At 40.5% G+C, this 10,825-nt stretch overlaps 1 protein-coding gene across 7 annotated transcripts in view; it reads right to left on the bottom strand.

Annotated features, from left to right (window-relative positions):
* ATP10D (ATPase phospholipid transporting 10D (putative)) overlaps nucleotides 1–10,825 on the bottom strand; it is a 145,802-nt gene that overhangs the window by 48,429 nt on the left and 86,548 nt on the right. For all 7 annotated transcript variants that reach the window (XM_070791389.1, XM_070791386.1, XM_070791387.1 and 4 more), the window contains 2 exons: nucleotides 9,479–9,717; nucleotides 809–997 (listed from right to left, as the gene is read on the bottom strand). In XM_070791389.1, coding sequence (XP_070647490.1) covers nucleotides 809–997; nucleotides 9,479–9,717 — 428 coding nt within the window. The remainder of the gene's footprint in view (nucleotides 1–808; nucleotides 998–9,478; nucleotides 9,718–10,825) is intronic.

The following is a 10,825-nucleotide window of genomic DNA, read 5'->3' as shown; positions in this document are numbered from 1 at the left end:
TTGGTATATTATAGATGTATTGGATCTTCCAGCGATTGAGTTTACATTACCCAAGTGGCATATGAAAAGGTATATTATCATTAAACATGATAATGAATCTAATACTTTATATTTTGCTTGATGTAGTGCGTATGTTCAGAAGTTTCACAGAAAGCTTCAATTTGTTAGGTAAAGTAAAGCAAAATGAAGAGAGTCACATTTGCCAAGAACTGCTCTTATTAGCTATCCTCCTGGAAGCAAAGTAGTGTAGTAGCATGGATCCATACTCCCTGGGTTCAATCCTATTTCCTCAATAAACTGGTCCTGTATCCCTGGGCAAGTTACTTAAGCCTACCTGTAAAATGAGTAGTAGAGTAATAGTACCTAACTCATGGAACTGTTGGGAGTATTAAACCTATTAATACCAACAAATCGCTTAGAACATCATAAATTCAGAGTACAGGTTAAGTGATGTATAAATGTTACCTGTTACTATTGTTAATCACAATCCATATAAGACCACGGGGCTTCCCAGGTGGCAAAAGTGGTAAAGAACCCACCTGCCAATGCAGGTTAGATGTAAAAAAACTCCAGTTCGATCCCTGGGTAGGGAAGGTCCCCTGGAGGAGGGCATGGCAACCCACTCCAGTATTCTTGCCTGGAGAATCCCCATAGACAGAGAAGCCTGGCAGGCTACAGTCCATGGAGTTGCAAAGATTTGGACACGACTGAAGCAACTTAGCATGCATGCACAGTAAGAGCACATAACAAATATATTTAAACCCACAGTTCTCTTCTGGAAGGTGACCCTTGTTTGCATTAGTCTTACCTTTTGCCGTGGCTGGTTAGGAGCAGAAACCACTACTGTGTTGCAAATTGCCAATGCAATAAAGAAGTCGATGATGTATAGAGTCTCCAGTGGTGGATCTGGGATAGTCTCATCCGTTGGGGTGAAGAGCAGAGGTGTAATCTGACTAAACTTGTCCAAAAGCCTGGTGTCTGGTACCACATCTGTTTCCTGAATATCCAATGAGACAAAGTGTGGTCACAATAAGCATCTAAAAATATGAATTTTAAATCTACACAAGAAGGATGATTTCTAACCAGAATCTATGAAACATGAGACCGTATTCTTTAAAAATAAAATTTAATGTACATGGTATCATGGGAAATGAAAAAAAGGAAAAGACAAAAAATTAAATGCAAAATCTAGAATGCATATATGAAAGGAGATTACCTTGACTATTAAAGTAAGAGATAGAGACAATGCCTTTCACCAAATTCTAATTGAATGAGTCTTGCCTTATTTTGAAATATACAGTACAGAGCTATATTTTACTGTAGGATTCTACTTTGGGCATAGATTCATCCAACAGCAACTGATGAATATTAATTCTTTTAAAACTGAGCATGTTATTCATACTATGTTATTTTAACAAAATATTTTATGGCTCAAGTCACTACTATTGTTTAAAAACCAACCCTGCAAAATAAAAACTACTATAAGCAAGTTAACAGAGTTTATCTGTATTTCCCTAGTAATACCTTACAAGCCATGAACATCCATGCTTGCTATGCTAAGTTGCTTCAGATGTGTCCAACTCTTTGCGACCCTATGGACTGTACCCCCTTGTTCATGGTTCTTCTGTCCATGGGATTCTGGACTGGAGTGCGTTGTCATTCTCTCTTCCAGGGGATCTTCCCGACCCAGAGACAGAATCAGCGATGAACATTCAAGGGTCCCTCTAAGAGATTTCTGATTATCAAATATATCTGGCAACTGTGACCTATGCCTTTCTCTTTTGTACAATTCCTTTTACAAATTGGCTTTAAGAAGTTTGATTATTGGGGGAAAATACTTCATTCTGTTTAACACAGTACTTTGCACACTTATTTAGAAGTACCAACTTTAAGGAAAGAATACTGTTGTAGAAATTTCTTTATAATTTTATAATATGTAGTCAACTGCTTTAGAAATTTTTCAGATGATTCAAAAAAGGGATCATCAACTCTGAATCAAGTCTTCAAAAAAGTGCCACTGTATTCTAGAGGAATCCAGGATGCTGGCAAAGCATACTGACTTCAGGAAAGCTGAGAGAGGCGATGGAGAGAACAGACTCAAATAAGGAGATGCTTGATGTTAGACTTAGTGATCATGGCTTGCGTTCTACACTTAGGAGTCCGGTAAGTTTTAACACAGGCTCAACAAGCAAAGAGCACAGGCTGGAAATCATTTGGGTTTGGGCTCAGGCTCTAGATCCACCACATGCTCTCTAGGGGCCTCAGGCAACTTACTTATTTAACCCTCTGAGCTTCATTTCCCTCTTCTGAATAATCTTAAGAAGTATACCTACCTCAGAGGGTGGCTGTATAAAGTAAATAAGACAACAAGTGAGATGAGACCAGCACAACAGAAACTGAAATAATTTTATGTTCCTTTTTCTTCTGGAATGACACACTCATTTTCAGGCAGTTTACCTGGTTCACTGCTAAGTCGCTTCAGTCGTGTCCGACTCTGTGCAACCCCATAGACGGCAGCCTACCAGGCTCCACCGTCCCTGGGATTCTCCAGGCAAGAACACTGGAGTGGGCTGCCATTTCCTCTCCAATGCATGAAAGTGAAAAGTGAAAGTGAAGTCGCTCAGTCGTGTCCAACTCTTAGCGACCCCAGGGACTGCAGCCGACCAGGCTCCTCTGTCCATGGGATTTTCCAGGCAAGAGTACTGGAGTGGGGCGCCATTGCCTTCTACCTGGTTCACAGTGGGTTTCAAAGGTCCCAGTTTTCTGCTGTCAAAAGACATTCTTAAATTTCTACCTAAAGGCAGCATCTATTGTTCTGAGACAGTTTACTCAGCAAAATTTGAACCATGTTGTATTTGATAGAGCTTGTAAATGTCTGTAATCTGACGACTGCTCATTAACTAGTTGGCCACATTCCCTCTCAAGACTCACACAGAGTAACACTGAGCCAGCAAGAGTCTGTGCTGCGTCCTCAGTTACTTGGAGAACCATCCCTTCCTTGAGGATCCCCTTGCCAAAGTTAGTTACAAGAGAGTGGCAAGGTCTGATGCTTGGGAACCTTGCTGCATGGAATTGATGAAGGCTATGATGATACTGGCATCTAGTGAGTGTGAGAGACGCCACAGGCTGGAGCAGTATTTCCAAAGGCATCCTTCTCAAAATGTTTATACATATTAAGCAAAACTCCAAAGAGTCCCATACTAAAATAAGTTTAAGAAATGTTTAAATAGGTCTCTCTATTGTAGCACTTCTAAGAGTGTTTAAAAGGTACTGGGAATCTCCAAGAAGAAGCCAGTATGCAGGTTTTGGTAATGTTATCTCTAACAGACATTTGCTCTTTGGAACACGATAAGGATTGAGTTACAGACCTTAGAAGCAAACAGTGATTTTATTGTACTGATGATCTCCACACGGATGAGTAACTGGCTTCAGAACATCAGGACTCTACTTCATTCTGAAGTTCCTCTAAGACTAATGACAGGATTGTAAGTTCCATCTTGGTGACAAACACTGTTGACATAAGTCAACCTAATGGGTCATTCAGGGAATTTAAGAACCGATGCTGTGGCCATGAGAATAAAAGAAGACATGGAGCTGACCAAAGCTGGGACTCTGACTGGAAACTGTATTTACAAAAAGAATTGTCGCAATAGACGTGAGGAACTCAGGACCATACAAGACCCTAAAAGCATAAACATATATATATATAAAGAATAACCCAGAAGATTTAAGGAATGAGCCATGTCAAAATGAAGCTGCAAGAACAAAATATTCTTCCCTTTAGTTGGTGTCTCTAACAAGTTAACCCTGAGTGACTAAGGTGTTTAGTTCCTGAACTCAGGAGAAGTATAGAGTTATCACACACAATTGTTATGTGTAAGATGGTTTGACAGGGTTTGTTTTTTTTTTTTCTTCTAAGATCCAAATCTTCCTCATGGCTACCTTCTATTTCAAAATTAACTTTTCTCTCTTTTTTTTTTTTTCTGTGATGGACAGCTCCTGTCTTCTCTGAACTTGAATTAACCCAAGAACCAAATCCACACCATCCAGCTTTAAATAATTCCATGTATATGTACTTCTCTCCCCACAGAGAAAGTTCCTTTAAAGGAAGGAACCTATATCTTATAGATTTTTGCATATGTTTTAAAATTGAAGAACAGTTGATTTACAATGTTTCAGGTATACAAAAAAATGATTCAGTTATATATACATCTATTCTTTTTCAAAATTTTTCCATTCTAAGTTATTATTTGGTATTGAATATACTTCCCCAAGCTATACAGTAAATCCTTGTTGCTTATATATTTTATGTATTCAGGTCAGTTGCTCAGTCATGTCCGACTCTTTGTGACCCCATGGACTGCAACACACCAGGCTTCCCTGTCCATCACCAACTCCCGGAGCTTGCTCAAAATCATGTCCATTGAGTCGGTGATGCCATCCAACCATCTCGTCCTCTGTTGTCCCCTTCTCTTCCTGCCTTCAATCTTTCCCAGCTTCAGGGTCTTTTCCAAGACCTTTTCATGTATTGTAGCTTGTATCTCTTAAACCCATGCTCCTAATTTATCCCTTCCCCCTTTCTTCTTTAGTAACTATAAATTTGTTTTCTACGTTTTTGAGTCTATTTCTGTTTCATAATAAACTCATTTGTATCATTTTTTTAGATTTCACATGTAAGTGATATCGGGCTTCCCTGGTGACTCAGTGGTAAAGAATCCACCTACCAAGCGGGAGATTCAGGCTTGATCCTGGGTTAGGAAGATCCCCGGGAGAAGGAAATGGCAACCCACTCCAGTATTCTTGCCTGGGAAATCCTATGGACAGAATAGCCTGGAGAGCTACATTCCATGGGGTCACAAAAGACTCGGACACAACAGAGCGATTAAACAATAAGTAATATCATATGATATTTGTTTTTGTCTGACTTCATTTAGTATGATAATCTCTATCCATGTTGCTGCAAAAGGCATTATTTCATTATTTTTTTATGGATTTTTTTTAACATATCTTATGGATTTTTGGATTCCTAACTCAGTAGCTGTGTCAGTACCTGGCACGTGGATAAGCTATAAAATTTTATTGCTGTACATTACTAATAAACATTTGCTGGTTTTATATTCCATAAAGAAGGGGGTGGATAACATTAAAAAGATGTTATTCTTAGAAAACAAAGACATAACCCCCTCCCACTTGACCTCAAATAGACATTTTTTTATGCAGTGAAAAATTGTATACTCTTAATTAGAGACTACAGAACATGATGTAGACAGCTTCCCATATTTAAAGTAAGCCGTATCTGTTTCATGGTGGGAGTACAACGTCTTAGTCCTAGCATCTGGCTATTTGAAACCTTACATTTGCTGCCACGATTCATATAATGTTTTCTTACCAGGTTGCAGATTTCACATTCACCTTTCTTTCTCCCTCTCTCCCTCCCTCCCCATTCTCCCTCTCCTATTTTCCTTCCTTCATTTCTTTCTGTATTTGCCCCCTGTGCAAATCCAATTAAAACAAACACTGGCCAAGACTTCTCTTTGCTCTCTCAAAGTGTCTGCCAAAGTTTTTGTGTAGTCTTACTATGTACTGAATGTTAACTCTGTTTTCAAACTGAGAATGACTTGGACCCACTTTGTTTATGCAAATTCAAAAATGTCCAAAGTTAAAGAATGAACAAAGATACGCCGTGTGGGAGATAACACTGACCAAGGTCTAACACTGTGCCCTGTTGTTCAGTTGCTGAGTTGTGTCCAACTTTTTGCAACCACATGGACTGTAGCCCACCAGCCTCCTCTGTTCATGGAATTTCCCAGGCAAGAATACTGGAGTGGGTTGCCATTTCCTTCTCCAGGGGATCTTCCTGACCCAGGGATCAAACCCATGTCGCCTGCTTGGCAGGCGATTCTTTCCCACTGAGCCACCTGGGAAGCCCAACACTGCTCTGCTCCTCTGTCACCTGCACCCAAGGTGTTTATCTCATTTCCTGCTCCACCCTCACTCCAATCCTAGGGACGCAGCACTCCATCTGGACAACTGTGGCACAGATATAGATACAAATGCCTTCTGCCTCAGATTCCTAAATACCAAAGACCTAAGAGAAAAGACAAAGGCCAACAGCCACACATGCACAGCTCCTCCTCCCCACTACATTCTCCCCGGTTGTGTGGTTCTGAGCCTTTGCACACACTATATACTGTCTGCCCTGAGTGCTTTTCCTTCCTTTTCTACTGTGAACCCTCTACTCATTAGTTTAATCATAAAATAAGTTTTACCTCTTTTGTGAAGCTTTTCTTGATCCCTTCTCATCCCCATAGAGTTGATGACTCTCTTCTTTGTGCCTTTTTAATACTATGGATTAACTACCATTACTGCATCTTCAATACAGGATTACTTCTATTTACTTATATGTCTGCCTCCTCTATCAAAAGCAAAGCTGAAAGCTGGGGATGTGTCTTATCCGTTTTATATCCCAGGCTCTAGTATTATGTCATTGTCTTCCATTACTCCATTAATGGGATATTACTCCATTTATGGAATATTTACTCCATAAATATTTATTATTGATCTATGGTATCAGCAACACCTCAAGGAAAGATGGGTGCACAGAATATATGGGGTCCTGGGTGCATGGAACTGACATCCTAGGTGGGGGAGATAAATTAACCTATAAATAGATGGTTCTATTTATACAAGACAAGATGGTTCTATTCAGACAAGTGTGCAGGAGATGGAACATACTTTGGATTGGGTGGTCAGTGAGATTTACTGAATCTTACCACCATGTTGAAGAATTGATGCTTTTGAACTGTGGTGTTGAAGAAGACTCTTGAGAGTCCCTTGGACAACAAGGAGATCAAACCAGTCAACCCTAAATGAAATCGACCCTGAATATTCATTGGAAGGACTGATGCTGAAGCTCTAATACTCTGGCCACTGGATGCAAAGAGCTAACTACTGGAAAAGACCCTGATGCTGGGAAAGATTGAGGGCAAGAGGAGAAGGGGATGACAGAGGTGAGATGGTTGGATAGCATCACTGACTCAATAGATATGAGTCTGAGAAAACTCCAGGAGATAGTGAAGGACAGGGAAGCCTGCCGAGCTGCAGTTCATGGGGTCACAAAGAGTCTGGCATGGCTTAGCAACTGAACAACAAGATTTACTGAGGAGGTGACATCTGAGCTGAGACCTCAGTGAAAAGAAAGGAAACAGCCATATAAAGATCTAGGAGGATAGCACTCCAGGTAGAATGAATAGCATGCTTGCTGAATGAAAACTTCTTGAGGATTAAAGAAGCATAAAAACACTGACTCACAAAGTCAAGGTTTCTATTTCTAAAGTAGGTCATGTGAATCCAGGACTCAAGGTCCTCAATGTCATTCTAACTCCTGAAGCTGGCACACCTTTGCCAGCACTCTACCTTGGACCCTCTCTGATTCTCCCCTTGCCTCCCCCATGAAGGTCACCATCTTAACAACTTTTCACTTCCAGACATCACAGCCCTCACTATGCTTTCACACTGGTGTTCTACGACCTGGGATACATGAACAGACTTTTAGTATCATATGTACAATTTTCACAGATGTCAGCTTTCAGGTTAAAGGATCTACAGTTTTCTCAAAATAATCTTTAGTCTACAAGAAGGATAGAATTGGCTTGTCTAGAGCAAGCATGAGAGATGGTCTCGGATCTCAAGGAAGACCTCGTCATCCTGTATGTAAGGGTCTGGTATTCAAAACACAAAACAATGCAGCAACCCCAGAGAAGCTGTATAATCAGCACAATGCATGGAACTGGAGTACAAGGCAAGTCAAAACAAAACAGATTGAACAGGAAAACTGAGCCTGTTGAGCGGCTTCCAATAATACTTCACGGAGAGCAGACATGGGAGACTCTGACCTTAGATGCTGAGGATTCAAGGTGATGAAGTCCTTGCTCTCAAGGAGCAAGGTCCACATCAGAGGCAGAAATAATGCCAATACCATGAGGACTAAGGGACTGAAGGGCAGGAGGGACTGTGTAAACAGAACTTAGAAACACAGAGTCTGAGAAGTCTTCAGAAGAAATGATATTTAAAAAAGTATTTCATCAGACCTGGTAGATAGAAGTAGGTGGTGAGGGGAGAATGAATTTTAGACAGGGGAAATGGTACAAAAACCATAATGACTCCAAATTAGGAAATAATCCTTTGTTCCACGAAGAGAGTGAGGCTGGATTGGGAAACTGAGAGGGAGGCCATGGCACAAGCCCACCTGGTCATTAGTATCCTTGACTTCCAAGTAAACATGAGTCAACATGTGGTTAACTGCAGGCGGCTGGAAAAGGTAAAAGATCAGCAGAGTAATGGGCAAAATTGATAAAACAGAAGAAAACAGATATCTACTTCTGATATAGCCTGAAAATGAGTACAGAAAAGAGGTTGTATGCATTCTTTACCTTTTTTTTTTTTTCCCTCAGAGACTGGAGAAAAATTAAGTCCAGATGTTTGGAATAGCTTGACATATGGTAATGATAGGATATAACAGGCATTATATCCTTAGAGCCAAAGAAATGCATTGGATGAGTTTCAGTGAAATGATCTTCCTAGATTCTAAATTGCTCTATTTGTTGGAACTTTGAAAAAAGCCAGACTCCCCTCAAGGCCTTTCCAGGACAAATGAGATCCCTGGGGTATACTCAGATCGCGTCTCTACTATGAAAGTCTAGATAAATTCACTGCAGAAACAAAAGTCTTCCCAAAACTGTTTATTTCTTGTTATGTCACCTACTTCAGAGACCACCAACTGCTTACCAGTCTCATGGCTAGGGAATCCTCATCTTGAATGAGGATAAGGAGAAGTTAATGAAATGTGGAGGGCAGAGAAGGCAGCTGAAATTTTATCAAAGTGATTTTAAGTGCCACAAAAGTTTTGATTTCTAATTCTTTCGCACCAGTATCTTTCCTCTTTTCCATCTTCCACATGGTTCTTCCTCCATATTTTCCTCTCAGGACTTAAGAACACACACCCTCTTGAGCTCTGTATAGAAACACTAGAAAATGATCTGCTGAGGACTAGGAATGGAGAAGAGGACACATATTTGGTGGGATTTCGGGGAGGATTACAAAGAGATAAAAAGGCCTCGGAGGATACTGAAAGGCCTCTGATTTCCCGATCAATTAGACACACTTACCAGTGTATGAGATACCTCCAGTAAGTTGTGCTGGTTCTGAAAGTGAGCCATGATCATTAAAGCAAGGCAGCTTTCTCCAGGCTCAGAAGTGACTGACCTTGACCAGAAACATGTTTTTCAGAAATGGTATACTATCTCTTGACACTGATCTCCAAAATTAAGATATTGTGAATGTGTGGCAATCAGACTGAACTTACACAGTCTCTTCTCAGGGAGAAAAGACAACAGTGTGTGGTCTATTTTAATTATGAGAATGTTCTTTCATTATTCAACACAGACAGACAAGTTTCAAGTCACGCATTCACACTTACAATGGGGCTACTGAAAGCAGCCTGTCTGGAATGAGGCACTTCACTGGCTCCTTCTCTACTTTCTAGAGCGAAACAGCTCCCAGTAAGATGATTCGAGGAGATACTTCCTAAAGGCCGACTGTGAACTGTCCTGCAGCTGAGGGCCCTCGGTTTCACCATATTGCTGAGGGAGCCACTGGGAGTGTCGGCGGAATCTTCATCTTCAGAGGCAGCTTCCTGATAGGATTCCAACCTCTTGGCTGAGGGAAAGAAAACCACACTGGGTCATTCCCTGAGATGAAACACTTGCAGGTCGAATATATCAAGCATTTTCTTAAACAGCTATTTCACACGATCCCCTCCTTTTTAAAACTTGGCTTCCAAACTCCTCCAATACACTGAGTTAATGAACTTGTATCACTGAGAAAAGTAGCAGCAATGAGAGAGGCCACAAGAATTCCTTCCTTCACCACCTACATACTCTTCCTCTGTGGCGTCATCTGGTCCCATCTTTAAACTATTATCTCTGTGCACATTTTGGGCACATATCTGCATGGTTCACTCCCTTACCCCCTTCAAGTCTCCTTGAAGTCATGGTCCTTTGTCAGTGAAGACTTCTCAGATCTAACCACACTGTTCTTACCACCATCTATACATCATTGACCTTATTTTTAATTCTTTGAATCATCCATTAGAATATAAACTCCAGAAGGGCAGATAATTTTGCCTTTTGTTAATATGATATTCCTAAAATCCAGGGAAGGAGTTGATACTCAAAAAATACTAGCTGAATAAATAATGGACGTCTTAAATTTGGTATGGTAAATGTAGACTGCTCTTTCTATTCCCCCAGGCTCCCATCAAATCACTCTTTCTCTGGTCTTTCTTATCTTTGTAAATGAAACCTAAATATCTACCTAGCTATTTATACCAAAAATCTAGGATTATCCTTGATTTCTCTTTTCTTCCTTATCCCTAGTATTGAAAGCATCACCGACAGCTGTCTATTATTCATCTAAAATATATCCCAAATACCTAAACTTCTCTTCATCTCCAACACCTTAATCCAACTCACCATCATCTCCCAAATGGACCAGAACAATAGCCTCCTGACTGGCCTCCCTGCTGTATGTACTCTACTCCTGAAACAGTAGCTAGAGTGATCTTTCAAAGATAGAGCAGATCAGACTACTGCCCACACAAAACTTTCTAGTGGCTTTTCAGTTCACTTGGAATAAAATCTGAATTCCTTTTCTTGGCATACATAACTCAAAATGATCTGGCCTCTGATGACCTAACTTTTCTGGCCCCTCTTCCACACTAAATCTAGCCTCACTGGCCTTTCTTTACTTTGAAAACTGTCAAGCT

The sequence above is a fragment of the Bos indicus genome, chromosome 6 (genome assembly GCF_029378745.1).
Source record: "Bos indicus isolate NIAB-ARS_2022 breed Sahiwal x Tharparkar chromosome 6, NIAB-ARS_B.indTharparkar_mat_pri_1.0, whole genome shotgun sequence".
NCBI lineage: Eukaryota > Metazoa > Chordata > Mammalia > Artiodactyla > Bovidae > Bos > Bos indicus.
Note: the sequence above shows the minus strand (reverse complement) of the source record. Positions and strands in the feature narration are given on the sequence as shown.